The following is a 20,492-nucleotide window of genomic DNA, read 5'->3' on the forward strand; positions in this document are numbered from 1 at the left end:
CCCGCCACCATCGCTACCTACTCGCCCGAGCCGGTCCAAACTGGGAGCATTTCACCCCTGGGGTAGACCAACACAAGATACTGATCCCGGTCTTCTACAACTATAACTGGCATATCACGTTTTTCATACTTGAAGAGAATACTTTTGCCAGAATATTACTCTGTTTAAAACGCATTTGAGGTTCATAGATACAGATAGTCGCGACTTACAAGAGTTCATTTAGTGACCATTCAAAGTTACATCATTGAAAAAAGTGACTTCTGACCATTTTTCACACTTACTGTGCCCATAGGGAACCCTTGTTTATTGACCACGCTGTTCACTTTACGAATGTGGATTCACTTAATGATCATGATCTTCGCTTAATGAACATTTCCAGGAACATCATACAACTGGGTTTGTCACATCACCATTTTATGACAAGTTATGATTGTGATGGGCAGGTTTCATTACGGTCATAACTCAAGGACTATTTATTTATTTGCTGTCCATCTTGTATCCAATGACTCTGTATAGGACTACCTGTATTCGGAGTATGGGATCCAAAATGTGCTGATTGTTCCTGCCCATATAGGAAGTTTTCATTCTTGAGTATAGATCCACCACATAAAACATCTCACTCTCAAGTATAATATGTTCTGATACATCTACTGGAGATAGAAAATATCCTAAAAGATATTTTTTTCTTTTCTTTGGTTAATATTCTAAGCATGCCTAAATATTCCCCAGAGGATGCTGTCTAAATTGATTAAATATTCATAACATGATTCAGGCACACCTGCAGGGAGGAGGAGCAGAGACATTATTTCACATAAAATAAATCAAATATTCATTTTCTATGGCCAATCAATCTGTCTCCAAACAAATGGCATTGCTGAGATTTGTCAAATGTGTTTGGTTCTCGGTAGATGACCTTTTTGTTCCGCATATGACTAAATGTTGTGTCTTAAGAAAGACAATGGGGAAACAAGGCTGCGTGTCACTGAAAGGCATTGTTACCCAAGCTAAATGTTACAGTCCCTTGAAGAACTTTCTGGAGCTGGACAAACCTCTCTCTATTCTGTTGAAGTTATATTTTACCAACAAATAAATTCAACACAAAAATAGTTTGTTGTGAAAGCAACTGCCTGCGAAGGCTCCTGGATTGGGGCTGAAAGGCAAAAGAGGAATCAGTATGCTCCATCCCGTATTTGGGTAGACCAGATTGCCTTGATAGATCTGTCTCACCGGAAAAACACTCTCTGTTCTCAACAATCCTACGGGAAGACTAGGGAAGTCTAAGAGGCAAATACCAATTCGTCATCTACAAAAATGGGCACTTCTCAATTTCAGATTTTTTTCCCCCTCAAGTCACATCCAAATTTACCAGTCACTTTATCGGCCTGGATTTTTAATTATTCATGCTGGAAAACACACTATGCATAGGAACTGCTGGAACAAACGATAAATGTGACACAGAGTGGGCGGTATTCAACCCAGACGACTATGATGAAAAATGCATGAGACATGGTGCAAACAGCAGGAAAAAGGGAATTCTGAAACATTCAGTAGTAGTGTAACTGAAACGCAATGTGAAAAATCTGCACAGCTTTTAAGGTAAGGGTCGAAGGTTATATGTAAAACCGTTGCCAAGTCAAATGAAAGGAGCTACACTTGCTGTGCTGTTTTCCTATTTATTTTGCCAACAGATTTCCAAACCTGCTCTTAACAGCTAGCTTCCCTTTCAAATATGACAAGCGAAAGAAAATTGCTCTCTTTTATATCCCCCTCACTGACATTACTGAGAAACCTTATTTATTTTGCTGGCTTTAGTCAGTCCAGATAAGATCTGCATTGAGCAAAAAAGCAACTCTATTCTATGAGTTAGCCTACTACTGAGCAGGTCACACAGAAGCCAATCTTCAAATCCTACTCTGTGATTCAATGGTAGTCAATCCTGCCACTGTAATAAATTCTCTCTTTGTAGGGCGACCAAAGCTTCCATGTAAAGGAATCGTTGCTAAGACTGTAAGAAGTCCATGATGCACTTTGAGTCGTGATCTAACAACTTAAAAACTTTGCAGAACATTTATCAGATGTCTACGAGGGACGAAGATGAAAAAGAGAGATGAAGCAGTAATATTAGTCTCCGTTTATCTAGTTGCCACATTCTTAACAAGGATTTATTGAGACTAGAGAATGAAGTGCATCCAATAGATGTTTATTTCTTTTTTTGTGTGTATGTAATTTTCAACTGCCATTGATCCTTCTTTCCGCTTCTGATGTAAGTACATTTTACCCAGTGGAACAAATTTCAGTTAGGTTGTCAATGTAATTGGCAAGCAACAGACTGAATGTCATACATAAAAGTTAATCTGAAAGGCTTTCAGATTAAAGATAAAACTGTTACTCATTGAATGAAAAGATGTGTTGGGGAAGGCAGCCATATTTTCAGTTACTGTGGTTTTCAGGAACAAATATTCTCTGGTGCTGAAGGGTATACAAATGATACAAAATGACTTATATAAATATATAACTTCCATTATATTATATTCATATTAAATATGCCACTAATTATGAATATCCTCCAGACATAAGATATCGTATAATTTTATTGGATTTGGAGGCCTTCTCATTCCCCAAAAACAAGAACATTCCCATATCTGTACATATACACACACACACACAATAGCTTCTCTATTGAAATGCTTGGGGAAACAATCATGTTTTAAAGAACTCTGGACCATCATAAGGGTGGGAACCACACAAATATCTATATTTTATTTATTTTATGTAAAGACCACTACAGTCTCAAAAGAGTATAGGGTTTACAAAACAAATATATACATACATACATACATACACACACACACACACACTGTATTTTTCGGAGTATAAGATGCACCTTTTCCCCCCAAAAAGAGAATGAAAATCTGGGTGCGTCTTATACTCCGAATGTAGCCCCGCCCAGCCTCACAAACGGAGATTGAAGCCTCTGAAAGAAGCTTCAGAAAAAAAGCCTCCGAAAGGCTTTTATCTAAAATAATATGGCAAGCAACAGAAGAAGAATCAGTAAAGGTTCTAACCAAACTATGTTAACAAATCTGGAGAATGACACAATAACCAACGGATTGGAAGAGGTTAATCTACATACCAATACGAAAGAAAGGAGATGGAACAGAGTACATAGTCCTTCAAAATAAAAGCCTCTGAAAGAAGCTTCAGAAAAAAAGCCTTTGAAAGAAGCTTCAGCTCTGTTTCGGAGGCTTTCAGAGGCAGAAAAAAAAGTTTTTTTCTGAAATGGAGTTTCAGAAGTTTCAGAGGCAGAAGAAAAAGCAAGGCACAGAGCTCACAACCAAGGAACCTGTTGCTAAAATTCACCTCTGGAAACAGCTGATTGGGGGTATTCCAGAAGCCGATCCACCCACCAATCAACTTTTTTCTTATTTTCCTCCCCAAAAACTAAGGTGCGTCTTATACTCTGGTGCGTTTTATAATCCAAAAAATACGGTGTGTGTGTGTGTGTGTGTGTTTGTGTGTGTGTGTGTGTATATTTTCTGAGGTTTTCGCGGGTGTTTGTATGTAGGTCTTTGGTTATTCGGGTTTTCTCCCGCGTAAAATTGGAAGTGTCTTGGCGACGTTTCGACGAAGTCTCATTCGTCATCTTCAGGCTGGTGTTTTCGGCTTCGTGCTTCTAGGAGCAATGTGTGATCGCAGCTGTTTCTTCTTTTTAACTGCCAGTGGGGGAGTGAACTGATTGGGTGGAAGCTTGGCTGCGTTCTGATTGGGTGGAGGTGTGTTCTGATTGGTTGGGGGCTTGGCTGTGCTCTGGTTGGATGGGTGTGTGTTCTGTTTGGGTGGGGGATTGGTTGTGCTCGGGTTAGTCTGAGTTGCAGGGGGATTTGAGCTGGTGAGCTGCGTTGCTGTTGTTTGGCTTCGTGGTCATGCCACATCTTCATGGTGGGTGTCAGTTTGCTTCATGTATGGATTGGAGGGATTTAAAGTGGCTAATGATGCAGCTATGTTCTGGCTTCTGGTTTGTGGTCATGCCTCATCATCGGTGTGGGTTTGAGTTTGCTTTTTGCGTGGGTGTGTGGTGGTGACATCCTGTGTAGTTTTCGTGAGTGTGGATCTGGTGTCATTCTTTGTGTTAGGGACTCATTTGTCAATAAGGGCGGGTTTCCAAATGGCTGGTAGGCGGGAGGTATCATCTCGTTTATTCATACTGTGTGGGTGTTTTTCTATCTTGATGGCTTCTCTGATTATTCTGTTGTTAAAGTGTTCAGTTTTGGCGATAGTTCTGGTCTTTTTAAAGTCAATTTCATGTCCTGTGGCTTTAAGGTGTTGGACCAGGGAAGAAGCTGGTTCCTCTTTTCTGACTGAGTTCTTGTGTTCTTCAATGCGTGCACTTATTTTTCTGTTGGTTTGTCCGATGTATGTGGTAGGGCAGGCAGTGCATGAGATTTCATATACTCCTTGATTTTCTAACTCAATTTTGTCTTTGGGGTTTCTTAGGATGGTGGATATTTTTTGGTTTGTGCAGAATGCTGTCTTGATGTTGTGTTTGTGGAGGAAACAGCCAAGCCTCCAACCAATCAGAACACACCTTCACCCAATCAAAACACAGCCAAGCTACCACCCAATCAGTTCACTCCCCCACTGGCAGTTAAAAGGAAGAAACAGCTGCGATCACACATTGCTCCTAGAAGCACGAAGCCGAAAACACCAGCCTGAAGATGACAAATGAGACTTCGTCGAAACGTCGCCAAGACACTTCCAATTTTATGCGGGAGAAAACCCGAATAACCAAAGATAGATAGATAGATAGATAGGAAAAAATACAAAAATAAAAGAGCCACAAATTAGTTAAAAAAACAGAATAAAACTAATTAACAATTATAACCCAGCCAAGATTGAATTGTATTCCAAATGCCCAATGGGAGAGCTGCCTTTTGAGCTGTTTCCAGAAGATAGTCTAATGGGAGTTTATTGGGGAGGCTGTTCCAAAGGATTGGTCCTGCAACTGAAAAAAACACTGCTGAGTCTTGCCACTGTCTCCCCCTCCCCCCCATGCCTAAACTGGAGAACCACCTGTAGATTCCCCTAGGAAGATACTGATAGGGCCAATTCCAATGGGTGAATGCATGTAGGACATCATAGTTCTTTAAATTATTACATTTGGAACACTGTAGGGGCTGTAGCACTGGTATGATATGCTCTCATTGATGCATGCTGATTATAATATGGGCTTTTGCATTCTGAACCAACTGCAGTCTAAGTGGTCTTTAAAGGTAGCCCCATTTACATTGCATTGCAGTAATCTAAACAGATGGTGATTATGGTACATTGTGAGTCATGTAGCAAGGTCCTCCTGCAACTGGCACACTGACTGAAGCTGGGCAAAGGCTCCCCAATTGCACCCTCCAGCTGTAGTTCCAGGAGGAGCTGTGAGTCCCTAAGTTATGGATCAGCTCCTTCAGGGACAGGGTCACTCCATCAAGGGACATTACTGGAGCACTCTAATGGAAAGTGAATAACTCCGGCTTGTAAGGTTCAGTTTAAACCAGATGCAGCCTCCAGGCATCTAGGCCAAACTTCAATGGCATCAGTGGACTAGGCTGGGATAATGATGCAAATCTGTGTATCATCTGCACAATGATGATGTCAAGCCTCAAACCATTGGACCGACTTTTCTAAGTTGTTTAACTGGAGGAAAGCCACATGGCTAATCTGCCCACCTTTCTTTATTGGAACACCTGCTTAAGAGGAAGTAGACACAATATTCACTGTCCTCAATCCCTAACCTCAGTAAATGGTTTGGAAGATATTATGCTTGATGACATTGAAAGCTATTGAGAGATCTAAAAGGAATAGGATGGGCATAATTCCCTCATCTAGGTCCTGACAAAAGTCATCTACTAATGCTACCAATGCTGTATCTGTTCCAATACCATTAACATTTTTACTAGAGCATTAAAAATGCATTTGCCTCCATGGAGGTGCAAAGGAGAGCTCTGTCTTATATTGGGCAGAGTTCATTTATCGAATTTTTAGATTTATATCCCACCTTTCCACCAAAGGCTGATTAATGCAGCCAATAAGATAACTGGCAAATAATAAAATATAATCAAAACCATATAGGAACAAAATGCAATGTAAAACAAAAATAAAAAAGATAAAACTTGAAAATTCCAGGTAAACTTAAACTGGCATCCCCTGATAAAAAGCCCAATCGGGCTTTTGAGCGCATGTGCTAAAATAAGCCCTCCCCGAAAATATTTAAACACAGAGCTGGAAATCAGATAAGATGGCAAGAAGAGTCCCATCTTGCTCCATGCACCCCAAAATAAGACCTCCCCAAAAATAAGGCCAAGTGCTTATTTCGGGGTTCAAAAAAATATAAGACAGGGTCTTATTTTCGGGGAAAACCAGTATTTAAATTCTGTTTTAACTTCCAAAATATTACTACATCTCAAGTAGTAATAGTTTAGCATGGTAAATGGTAAAATATAATGGACAACATCCAGGCAGGGAGAAACAGAACCAAATCAAAGATACTGTTTGTCAGACCATATTTTAGCTTCTTGTCTCCAATCTGAGCTATCAGTATTTCTTTCCTATTAAATACTTGATGAAGCTTCATTTTTTTTCAAGCACAATTTACAGAAGATTGACTGATACTGAAGTTTATAAAGTCATTAAGATGACAGCTTTCCATTTTGAAACTTCTTCTAGGACAAATTGGACAAACTGTTCAACAGGGAGTACTTCAAGGAGGCAGTACTTCTGCAAGGCAGAACTTGAAATTTCTTGGTAATGTACTCATACCATATTCTCATAAATGTGGATTGGAACAATATTATATTAGTGCCTGTTGACTGCCAAACAATTCTTGGGAGACTGCTTAAAAAGTTCCTGCCTTCCTCCCTCCCTCCCTTGCTTGGTTACTTACTTATTTACTTACTTATAGCTATATTAGGGAAAATTGGAGCCTTGTGAATGTTCATTGTACTTAGATGGAAAGAAATTATTAATGCGCCACTTCTTGAACCCCAAAAGATTCAGAAAGTTGATAGTAAGTAGACAATGCACATGGCTGACGTTCTGTATGCTTTTAATCACAAAACCAGGTGCAGTAATATAAATGCCATTTTTTCACCAAAGCATTTCAGTTCCACATAAATAAAAGCAAGTTTATCTGATGTGTAAATTGCTTGTCCAATTTGTGGTGAATTTTTAATCTGATGAGAGCTTTGACAATTATAGTGTTAGATGCTAGAAAACAACACACAATTATTAGGATGGGGCAGTTGCTTTTCAGGTTGCAGTTCTATTTATCTATTTATGAATACATACCAAGGGTGGGTTCTACTTACCTTTACTACCGGTTCGCAGCGGGGCCACATGTATGCGCTTGCTTCGCTCGCGCGCTCTTTTGCACATGCACAGAAGTGTTTTGATGATGACTGGGTCGGTGGGCGGGGCCTCCCGCCGATTTTACTACCAGTTCTATAGAACTGGTGCGAACCAGGGGCAACCCACTACTGATACATACCTGTACATGCACAGCTATTTGTTACAATTATAATATATTTGGGGCTTCATTATTATACATTTTTACTAGATGGATGAACATTGCTAATTGCTTATGAACAGACACACCGGAAATTTAAATGAGTCCACGGCCTGTTTTTCCAACTGAACTTGAATAAAATGCATCTCAAGAAAAGGCATCTTGGAAATCAAATTTAGATGATTAACTGCTCCCACTAAATTGTATTTCGGTACAAAGCAACATTACAGGGAGGTGAATGGAAAATTCATTAAATGCAAAAGCTTCTTTGAGAACTGCAAAAATTCATGCTAAGGAAAGCTTAGCTTTGTAATACTTAGATTTGAGTTGCACCAGCGGAGCTGTATTTTAAGAAGAAAATATATTGTTATCAACTTGCCCTGCGCTGGAAATGCACTTACTGTAATGCACAACTCAAATGGAAGGTTTCTAAATATAAAAGAAAATGTTATGTTTTAAAAAGAACTAATGTGCCAGAAAAATGGAAAACAAGTTTAGTTTGCCTCTTCATAGGTTTTTGGCAGATCCTCAATGTGCGGTATGTATTTTAGACTTAGTATTTAAGACAAAATGTCTGCAGTGCCTAAAGAAAGTCATTACTTAAGTCATTGCTTAAATAGACATAGTAAAAAGTTTGAGTCTGCAATACTGCAGAGATGCAACACACACCACTATCTATTTCAGTGCACTTCATTTGGGCTGCAGCAATGCCATGCTCTGTCAGTGCATATTCAGCTGCAAACATGCCGCAGTGTCAGCACTCTTGTCAATACAAATTTTCACGAAGCACAAACGTTGCACCATTTCTTTATTTAACACCTTCCAGACTCCTAATGTCTGTTTTACATTCCCCACAAAGATTGGGTGGGAGGTAAATGATGGAACATCATTTTCCAAATCAACATCCATTTATGCTTTAATACTCTCAATGCGAACATCGAAAGCAAATTCTCTTATAACTTGGTAAGCAGAGGCTTTAGAATGGTCTTAATATATGAAGATTTTCTTATACATATTCATTAAGCAAACTATAGATCCTTCTAAATTTCTAGATTAATCTAGAATCATCCATTTTAACTCTCTTGTACCAGCTTTCATTAAAAATGTTTAATTTGCTCAATAGAAAGTAATTTCCCCTAGGCATTATTTATGAATGATAAACATAATTTTGAGTCATATTTTAAGGGATTTATGTATTCTAGGGGTTATCATGGATTTATTTTTGTCACTGAGGACCCAAATAACTTAAGATCAACAATTACTATACTAGCTGGTATAATAGCTACAATCACAGGATCATATAGTTTATTTATTCATTGATCCAATTTCTATACGTAGCTACCCATATCAATCAATGACTCTGGGAGGCCTACAATTCCAAAAATATACAAAATTTAAAACAGTACAATTTTTTTTTACAATCAATAAAAACAATAAAACATTCAAAATAAATATACACAGCAGCCAAGCTATTTGGCTAATTAGCAATGCAGCCAGGAAATGGGGCCCTTAACACAATCAGTGCCCCAAGTTTTTAAAGCTTTATGAAAGGCCAACAGGGTTGGGGCCATTCTAATCTCTGATAGGAGGGTATTTCCCAATATTGCTAATTGTTGACAAGAGAATATTTCACAGAGCAGAAGCTACTGCAGAAAAGGCCCATCTTCTCCCTGCTAGCTGACATTATTTGGCTGATGGGCTCTGTAGCATGCCCAATCTGCTAGATAGAATTGAACAGGTAGAGACTCTTGGAAAAAGGCAGTCCCTCAGGTAACCCCATCCCAAGCTATATAGGGCTTTAAAGGTGATAACCAGTTTGAACTGCACTTGGAAACATACTGGTAACCAATGAAGCTCAGGCAATAATGATGTTATGTGTACTCTATATTTGGTACCACTTACTACCCATGCAGCCACGTTCTGCACCAGTTAAAGTTTCCAAATGCTCTTCGGGGCAGCTCCTGAAGTAGAGCATGTTGCAGTAATCTAAACAAGAGGTTACAGATACATGGGTGACAGTGACCAGGCCCTCCCAGTCCAGGAATGGGCACAACTGACACACTATCCTAAGGTGAACGAAAGCTCTCCTAGATATGGTCTCCTGCTCTTTGAGTACGAGGCATGAATCTAAGAGGCCCCCCAGCCTGCGCATCAGGTCTGTCTAGGGTACAACAACCCTATCCAGGACTAACGAAGAACCTTGATTCTGAAAGGTCCATATACTCACAAACACTCAGTCTTGCTAGGTTTGAGTCGGAGACTTTCACCCCATCCAGTACCCATCTGCCTCCAGACACTGGGATAGGGTGTTCACAGCATCACTCAAGGGGCATAGGCTAGAGATACAAAGCTGGGTGTCATCTGCATATTGGTGATATCACACCCCAAACTGTGGGATCATCTCACCCAGCAACCTTATATAAATGTTAAATAAAAGGGGTGAGAGAACCAACCCTGGAATATCCCATAAAATAGGGGCCGCAGGCTGGATCTCTCTCCCTCTATCACCATCGACTGGAACTAACTCAGGAGAAAAGAAGAAAACCAACATAATACAGTGTTGCCCACCTACAGTGTCCGCAGCTAGCCCAGAAGGATACCACAATCAATGGTATTGAAGGCCGCTGAGAGATCAAGAAAAGACAGGATGGATGCGCTACTTCTATACTGCTCCTGCCAGAAGTCATCCATGAGTGCTATCAATGCTTTTCAGCATTAAATTCTGGTCTGAACCCCAACTGAAAGGGGTCTAAGAAAGTTGGAAGGTATTTTGGAGATCATTCTAGTTCAACCTCCTGCCCAAAGCAGGAAACTTCATATAACTCCAGATAATTCACTGTCCAGTTCTTTCTTGAAAATCTCCAGTGATGGAGCACGGTATCTACAAGTCCAGAAGGCAAGCTGCTCCTTCACTTCCTTCATACTTCTCGTAATCAAGAAGTTCCTTCGTACAAGTTTGGAGTTTCTCCTTTAACACTTCCCTCTGCAGGCACTATGGAGAATAAATCCATACCCTCTTTCTTGTGCCAGCTTTCAAATATTAGGAAACTGCTGTCATATATTTCCTTAACCCTCTCTTCTTTAGGCTAAAAAAATCCAGTTCCTTTAACTTAAATGTTCTTCATAGAATTTAGCCTCCAAGCCTTTACCAATTTTCATTCTTTGCATTTTTCCAGTTCAAAGCATCCTCCTTGTACCATAAAATGACAACCAGAACTGGACACAATATATTATATGTGATCTGACCAGTACTGCATAGAGTGGAACCAGAAATTCCCATGACTCTGATAGAGATAGTTCTCAATTTACAACAGTTTGCTTAGTGACCGTTTGAAGTTACAACAGCACTGAAATAAGTGATTTAATTACCATTTTTCACACTTACGACCGTTGCAGCATCCCCATCGTCACGTGATTTACATTTGGATGTTTGACAGCTGACTCACATTTATGATGGTTTGCAATGTCCCAGGGTCATGTGATCCCCTTTTGCAACCTTCTGACAAGCTAAGTCAATGGGGAAACCAGATTCACTTAACAAGTGTTACTAATTTAACAACTGCAGTGATTCACTTAAGAAATGTGGCAAAAGTCGTAAAATGGGGCAAAACTCACCCAGCAGCATGAACTTTGGGCTCAATTATGCTCGTAAGTTGAAGACTACCTGTACTGTATTTCTGTTGATAACACTCAAGACTGCATTGGCTCTTTTGGCTGCTGCAGCAAATCCATTTAGGCTGCTGGCTCATGCTTAATCCATAGTTAGTTGGGACTCTAAGATACTTCTCACTGCCAAGTCAGAAACCTCCAGTCTTTTTATGGTTTCTCTGTTTTTTTCCTATCTAAGTCCAAAAAGAGCCCATATTTCTCACCAATGAGCAGCCTATTGTTGGATAGGGATCAATGTTGAAATCCACTGAGATCTTTTTGAAAACCAAGATGATCTTTTTTAGCCTATTCTTTGTGTGGCCTGCAAATCTAATGAGCATCTTTTCTATCCTCTGATGTAAGCCATTTACAAAAATGCTGATGAGCACTGGAATAGATCCCTGGAGTGACCCACTGGACACCTCCTTTCATACTGATACCTTTCCTAGACAGTCATATCAGAACAATTCACACATTGATGCTGAATAACATATTATGAATGGAATAAATACTTGTGGAGTAACTTCTAATGAAGGTTAGGTTGGCCTTGAATATGTTTTTTTTTTTTAAAGATTAGAAACTGAAGCTTATTTATTCATCAGACTGATTTTATTTGTTGAACTAATTACTGTTTATTCATTATTTAAGTGGTTAAGCATTTTTATTGTTCTAGTTTTTTTTTCTTCTACATTTTATTGCATTCACTATAATTATAATTGTAACATCATTTTAGTATTTCTTAATAAGCAGTAGTTTAAAAAATGTGAACAAATAAATAAGCTGCAGCAATAAGGAGGGCGGAAAAGACCACATTTGACTGCAGGGAATTTATTGTATGCATAAAGTTGGAAAGATTTGGCACTAGCCACAGGGGATGATAGGAATGGTTGGGAGAGATGACAGAATTTGCTAAATTGACTTCTTTGATCAGAGGAAAGATAATAATTATAATTATTACTGATTGAAAACCCTTCCTGGACTTTTTGTGTCTCATGATTTATGGTTGATGCTGTTAATATGGCTCTGCACTACATCCTACAACATCTTGAATCTCCAAAGACCTACGCAAGGGTCCTCTTTGTAGACTTTAGTTCAGCAGTCAATACCATCATTCCAGACACACTTCTAACTAAGCCAAACCAGCTACAGGTACCTGAACACACTTGCAAGTGGACCATAAGCTTCCTAACAAACAGGAAGCAGCAGGTGAAGCTAAGCAGAATTGCATCAGATACCTGTACAATTAGCACAGGGGACCCCCAAGGCTGTGTGCTCTCCCCACTTCTCTTCTTTCTGTATACCAATGACTGCATCTCTAACAATCCATCTGTTAAACTAATGAAGTTCGCAGATGACACAACAGTGATCGGTCTCATTCGAGACAATGATGAATCCGCATACAGACGGGAGGTTGAACAACTAGCCTCATGGAGTGACCAGAACAATCTGGAACTGAACACACTCAAAACCGTAGAAATGGTGGTAGACTTTAGGAGAAACCCTTCCATACTTCTACCTCTCACAATAATAGACAACACAGTATCAACAGTATCAAATTTCTAGGTTCTACCATATCGCAAGATCTAAAGTGAGACCTAATTGTTCTATAAAGATATGTAAGATGTTCTGTCTTCTCCGGATTATAATATAGATATACAATACCGAGTACTAGGTTATCAAGGTACTGTTTATAGGTATGCTAGCTTTGTTAGTTTTTGTTGTGTTGTTTTGTATGTTTTGTTTGTTATTTATATAATATGTCATTCTCTTTTTGTTTTTAATGGTAAAATGTAAATGTAAATAAAGATTATTTTTTTAAAATAAAAAAAACATTGCTTTGTTGCAGAAATGTCTTGATGCACAAAGGATGACTACATCCTTTGCCTTACATTCCTGTTTTTTATTGGAAAGTATCTAGAAGGCATTAAACTTCTGGACTATCTCTTGAGGCCATGAACATCTTTCAATCTTGTAATCACAAAGAACCTTAGAGATAAATGCATGTTTTAATATCTAAAGAGAAGAACTTCCTAGATATAGTGAAATTTATGTGACTCAGATTTAAATCTAACAAAAAAAAACATTAAATAAGAATAATTTTCAAGTCTTAAAATAATTATGCTTACTTTTCTATTAAATCCAGCGTTACTCCTGGTACCAATCTCACACTCTTCTGCATGCAAAACCTGTAGAGAAAAGAAGAGATGAGAAGTAAATCACACTAATTAAATACCTAAGGATATGGGTAATCCAAATAGACATACATTTCCAAAAGAAAGGGCAGAAGGAGAAACATGTAATTATTCATTACAATATTAGGGAGCAACGCTAAATAAAGCTGATCAGAGTGGCCCCTGCAAATGGGAGTTTCAACAGCGTCAACAGATGCTGAAGGTAAAAGCAACAGTACACAAGTCAAAAAAAGAAGTCTGAATAACTATCCCTTTCAGTCTTAACAATTTAATCCTTGACTTATAACTGTTCATTTAGTAACCATTCAAAGTTACAATGGTACTGAAAAAAGTGACTTATGGCTGGTTTTCACACTTATGACCACTGCAGTATCCCATGTCATGTGATCAAAATGCAGGTGCTTGACAACTGGCATGTGTTTATGAGAGTTGCATTGTTCTGGGGTCAAGTGATCACCATTTGTAACCTTCTCAGCAGACTTTCAACAAGCAAAGTCAATGGGGACGGTCAGATTTGCTTCATGACCGCATGATTCACTTAACAACTGCAGTGATTTGCTTAACAACTGTGGCAAGAAAGGTCATAAAATTGAGCAAAACTCACTTAACAACTGCCTTGCTTAGCCATGGAAATTTTGGGCTCAATTGTGATCATAAATCTAAAACTACCTGTATTCCGCTTATATAAGAGTCATCAACAGTGACCAGTTTAAGAAAGTAATAAACATTGGCCTGTAGCCATGAATTACAGCAACCCTTCTTCCTTCTCCAGTCTGTTTCCATGTGTGCTTTATCATTCTTCCACTCTTTTCTTCCTATGTTTTTTCTCTGACGTTCCTTCTCTCTGGCCTTTTCTTCACTGTTCAGGAGCCCTTCCTCCAGGTAGTGCTTTAATTTTTCAGAAAAAGCGGCATACAATTTATGTATATATGTGTGCAAACTAAAGGCAGAATTCAAGAGAAGGTATGCTGTACACGGGCACACACAGAGCAAACCTGATCTTCTAACTCCCTAGCTTTCTGTTTTGAAACTCTATAGAGACTTGTTCGGTTGCTGTGTCTGCTGCTGACACTGGGAATGGGAAGTCCTTCTGTGAACCTAGAATGTTTAAGTAGTTCTGCCACTTAAATGTCTGTTTTACAACATTTCTGCATTAAGTGCTTTGATAATCATAAAATGTGATGTCCTTGACTAGGGAACATAGAAATCAGCCTGTTACTTTCTTCAGAGGACCATGTTCCTATAAAATTTGGAAGTGTACTTTTATTTTATGCTAATTGTCCCCCTTTTCCCTATTTAATCATCCAATTCCGCAATTTATAATATCACTGTCAACTTTTTTGGTCTTGTTTAACCAAACTTCAAACGCTATGAAATATTTTGTGAGTACCATGACAATCTGGGTGCCATACTAAATGTTGAATACTGAAGACTGAGTATTCAAAGTTGTCTGACATTCATTTGTACTTTGTGCATCATACAAGCCTTCTTGCTGGGTAGATTTCTTTTTTAAATATGCCTCCAAGAATGAAAAAACAGATTGTATATAGATAACGGAAAATGTGGTTGGATGCCAGAAAAAGACACAGTGATTTATGCATTTTATATCCAATTTTTATTTTAATATGTTTTAATTTAAGCATCAGGTATCATCATGTATTCATTCCTCTAAAATACTATAAATCAAATTTCTAATGTAAAACTGCAACTATACAATAAAACTAAATGAGTGTATTAGCAATGTTTGATTCTAAAGCCTTGATACTCAATCAACCAGTTTCCATTCTGGAGACTTGAGGAGGGTATTTGGCATTTGACTAGATCATTTTCTTGACCACGGCCTTTCATGGATAATTTGATCAAGCTGAAAGAGACTGACTGGACAGATCTGGAGAATGGTAAATGAATTTTTGTAATAAGGATCACAATGCTAGATGTACAGAAAGAGATAAGAAGTCCACTCTGAACTTATTAAGTCCCTGATAGTCACTGTATCCCTTCTTAAATAAAGTACTCAAGATGATAGTGTTGAAAACCTCCACATGCTTTTGAAAAAAGTGATTATCTAAACCCACTCCAATGTGATGAATAGCTTCTACAAGAGCCAGGGTGAGTGTGATCTTATTACTTCATCTTATTCTTCCAGCAGCTTTTGGGATTGTCAATGATTATATTATTTTGGATTGACTGGGAGTTATTGGGAGTTACTGAATTCCTAGCTACTTTGCTAGAGTCAAAGAAAAGCAATGGAGAACAATAACATGAAAATTAACAAAACAAAACATTAACATATCCACATAAAAAACAAGTATAAGAATAATCTAGAAGGCATTCTGCCAAAAGAATATCTGCAAAGTATCTTTTACGGATGTTTAATGGTAGAAATCAACTTCAATGGACAGTTTGCACTGCAAATTCTGAAAATTATGCAGACGTCAGGTTGGAGTAAAAGAGGAATGTATAATCATAAACAATTCCAGTTATCTGCTGGATGATGATAATCCAGCCTTCTAATAACCAAACGGCTTCTGTCATGAACTGCGGGGGTTGGTTATAACAATGAAGGGCAAGGAGAACCATTTGCTTGTTTATTCATTTAATAAATGTTTATCGAAATTCATCCAACGAAAGGAATTTGGGCGGTGAAAAATAAAAACAATGCAATTACTGAAAAACATTAAAACAAGTAAGACAATGTTGAGGCTCCAATAAAGTTCACAATAGTAGGCCAAATACACTATGCCAGCTCGATTAGCATTCTGGCCTCAGTGATTGTGGGAAAAGCCAGATCTTCACTGCTTCCCTGAAGGTCAATGGGATCAGGCAATCCAGAGAGAAGCTATTTCATCAAGGCAGGTGCCATGACAATGAAGGCAAACTTCCAAAGTCAACTGACATTTTTACTGAGGGGAGCCAAAAAATCTAGTGGGAATTGGCAGAGACCATTAGGGGTAGGCTTCTTTCATGTAGCAGTAATGTTATATGTGGGCAATTGCAGTGTGTGCACTACCGGTAGTCTTTGACTTAACCATTAGCTTAATTTTCATTTATTATTATCATTTACGACACCTCTGGAAAAAAGCTATTAATGACCAGTCCTCACATGATCAAAATTTGGGTATTTGGCAACCAGCATGTATTTACAATGATTACACATCATCTAAGTCATGTGATTGCCATTTACAATCTTCTCAGCTGGTTTCCATTAAGCAAAGTCAACGGGGAAAGCTGGATTTGGTTAATGACTGCAGTGATGCATTTAACGACCACAGCAAAAAAATATGTAAAATAGGGCATTACTCAGTTTAATAAGCACTTTGCATAGCAGTTGTGGTCTACCTGTATGACCGATGCCTCTGCATTCTAATCAGGCTAAAACTTTCAAACACTTTTCAAGGGCAGCTCCATGTACAGCATGTTGCCATATTATGCCATAATCCAGTTGGGAAGGGATTAAGGCGTGGGTGACTATGAGCAGTGCCTTCTGATCTAGGTAGGAATGGGAAAAACTAGCATAAAGGATGTATTTTTGTCCTTCAAGCAGGAGTTAGGAATCTAAGATGATCCCCAGATTGCATACTAACTTCGACTGGGGCAGTGTAACCCTAGTTAGTTAAAGATGGCAAATCATTTTAGGGGCCCTAAAACATATTCACTTAGTCTAATCAGTACTGAGTTAAGCCAAGTTTTCCTCATCAAGATCCATCCAGGCTCTATATAGGACTAGGAAAAAACCTCAACAGTATCACTTCGACAGTCCAAATAGAAATGCAAATTGAATGTTATCAGCATACTGATACTTGACTCTAAGTCACCTAGCGTTTTCAGGTAAAAGTTATACAACAGTGGGAAGAGAGTCAAGCCCTATACCTTCCCTGCAATACCAACTGGAACCAGACTTGAAGGAAGGAGGAACACCATGCCTGCTACTACCAACTCCAGAACAAATAGTATCTGATCAATAGTACCGAGAACAAGCAGAAGCAAGATAGATACACTCCTCCAATCTCGAGTCAGCCAGAGGTCATTTACAAATACAATCCTTGCTGTCTTGATAGTATATCTCAGGCTGAACCCTGACTGTATTCGGTCCATATAATCAGCTTCTCCCAGAGCCCTTTGAAACCTACCACCTTCTCAAAGACTCCCCCCCCCCCCTCAAAAGGATGAAGAAAGTTGTCTAATACTGCATGACATTTTGCGTTATGTAGCAATGCAGAGAACCTTTGCTGTGGGTGAAGAGTCTGCCTCTTGCTTCTTGGGAGAAGCCTCAGGTGTTGTATTTTATGACCAGGTGCCTTTTGATTAAGGATTGCTGCCCAGCTGGGACAAGCCTCCCACATTCCTAACGGAGAATGGCCCTATGTCAAGTGCTTTCCTTTGGAAAGGAAAATAAAACACACATCTGGGGTCAGGTCTAATAAAGTATTTCCACCCATTACAAAGCTGTCGTTTTGTTCCCCCCTCAGGGCCTGGCACAAAAACATAGGAGCAGGAGGGAAATAAAGCTGAGGCTTCAGAAATTTCAAGGTGATGTCAATTGTGCAAAGGAAACAGAATAATGAATCATATCAGGCTGTTTTTGATTAATAAGGAAAACATCCTTTCTCAGGCAAAGCCAGTTCATTGTTGGTTCATGTGCTTTGGATTCAGCTTAATGGCACACTTTGATGGCACAATTCATAACTTTAGTTATAATCTACCTTTTTTAAAAACCTGTACTCCAATATCCCAGGTGTCCAATCAGCTTAGTAAAGGAATAATTCAAGTCCTCTCCTTTAAATAACGGTTTCTGTCTCCAGGCTAATTTCACACTTGACAAACTATTTTATTCTAGCCATTCTATTACATACCCTATGTATGTTCTCTTATGAACAGAAAGATAAAATAAATTGGTTTGCTTAAGTTGTGTTCCTTCTACATTCATAATTTTTTTAAACAAATACATAAATGCACACATATTTTCCCTTTTGATATTCTGAGAGGAAGAAATGTCATGAACCAAAGCATTGTACCAATGTTTTAGAAAGCATCAGTAATTTGAAACATGGTAATAGAGGGCACTGTAAAATCTATACTGGCAATTTGTTATTAAACAGTACAAAAATGAAATTATCTAGTGATGTAAAATATGACACACTCAGCAAATACATTTCAAAAATTTTTATAATACCTAACAACAAATGCTTATGGCAGCAATCTTAACAGAATCAACTCCAGACAAGCTATAACTCTATGATTACACAGGGAAAATAATTAAAAAATAGCGCAGAAAATAAACATTACCTTTATGCAGTATATTAAGTTCGAACCTCTAGATCAGGAGTGTCCAACCTGCAGCTTCTGGGCCGCATACAGAGTTGGACAGCTAATAATACAGAGTCACAAGATTGTAAACTTTTAACGTAATTATATATATTAACTATATATATATGATATATAATTATGTAAATGTTTTATATGTGGCCTAAGACAATTCTTCTTCACTCAATGTGGCCAAGGCAAGCCAAAAGGATGGACATCTATGCTCTAGATCAGGGCTGTCAAACTTGCATCATCATGGCGGCATCACAGTACGTATCATGACTTTTTTCCCCTCGCTGAACCGGGTGTGGACGTGGCCAGTGCGTGATGCATCTGGCCTGTGGGCCGTGAGTTTGACAGCCCTGCTCTAGATTATACCTGTTGTCTACTTTGAAGTACTATTTGACCATAAGCAAAATGCTTGTGACATACATACATACATACATACATACATACATACATACATACATATATACATACATACACGTACGTATATAACCTTTCTATAATTTTTGTATTTATATGATCTTTTTATCCTGATGATTATAGCTGTTATAATAAAAGTACTACTGACTTACTTGGCAATGGTTTTGTAATGTACCATATTTTTCGGACTATAAGATGCACCGGTGTATAAGACGCACCAAGATTTCAAACAAGTAAGCAAGAAAAAAAAATTTTTTGCCCTCCCTGGCCCCCAGGAGTACTCTGCAGGCTTCCCAAACCCTCTGTGCGCCCCGTTTTTGCAAAAAATGGGCCTGTTTTTCACAAAATTGGATGTTTTTGCCCTCCCCAGCCCAGATGAACATCCTGCGGATCTCCCAAAGGCTCTGAGTGCCCTGTCTTTGCGAAAAACGGGCCCGTTTTTAGCAAAAACAAGATGCAAGGGGCAGGGCTTCGGGAGGCCAAAAATGGCTGTATTCGGTGTATAAGATGCACCAACATTTGCACCCTCTTTTTTGAGGGGGGGGAGTGCATCTTATACTCTAAAAAGTACAGTAATATTTTGTAAGGACTAATGTATACATTTCATTTGTATTTATGTACTTTCATTTTAAATCTTATGCTAAAATTGATAAATATTTTAGTATTATAATATATAACTCTGTAATGTTATAGCTATACCTAGTTCAATAGATCTTTAATAATTTAAAAAGGTTCCAAGCTGGTACCTATTATATCTGAAAAGAAAGATGTCTATAGACTAGACAGACTTTAAGCACAATCTTGTATAGCTGTAATAATTCATTCTTGATTAAAAAATTATTTAATATCTTCACCATATGGCATAAATCTCAGAATGCCATAAATTATTAGTTTAGATGACTATTTTATTTATTTACAGTTATATGCAAAAGTTTAGGAATCCCTGGTCATTGCATATTTCAATAAATCCCTAATCAGGGGTATCAAATTGGCGGCCCATGGGCCAGATGCATCATATGCAGGCCATGCACACCCCAGCTCCGCGAAGTTAAAAAACATCACAAAACGTCATGTGATGGCAACATGATGCCGCGAGTTTGATACCCGTGCTCTAAATGAACAGAAGCTAAGTAATCAAATACCCCAAATAATTACAAGCAAATGAAATAACAAAAAGCACTTTAATCTTCCATTAAAAAATGTGACTAGGTACAGATTCATTATATGGGTTATCTAGGGCTTAAAAAGCTAAGATGGAACAAAATTACAAGAACTCAGACTGTATAAAATTCAGCAAATACAAAAGTTAATGCAGATAATTATTAGAAATAATCAAACAGAAACAGTCTTCAGGAAAAAAAAATGTGCAA

General features: G+C 38.4%; 1 protein-coding gene across 5 annotated transcripts in view; it reads right to left on the reverse strand.

The window, feature by feature from the left end:
• Positions 1–20,492, reverse strand: part of RPTOR (regulatory associated protein of MTOR complex 1) — a 420,799-nt gene that overhangs the window by 191,332 nt on the left and 208,975 nt on the right. For all 5 annotated transcript variants that reach the window (XM_060688771.2, XM_060688770.2, XM_087887079.1 and 2 more), the window contains one exon: positions 13,327–13,386. In XM_060688771.2, coding sequence (XP_060544754.2) covers positions 13,327–13,386 — 60 coding nt within the window. The remainder of the gene's footprint in view (positions 1–13,326; positions 13,387–20,492) is intronic.

The sequence above is a fragment of the Pantherophis guttatus genome, chromosome 2 (genome assembly GCF_059756535.1).
Source record: "Pantherophis guttatus breed Tessera chromosome 2, ASM5975653v1, whole genome shotgun sequence".
Classification (NCBI taxonomy): domain Eukaryota; kingdom Metazoa; phylum Chordata; class Lepidosauria; order Squamata; family Colubridae; genus Pantherophis; species Pantherophis guttatus.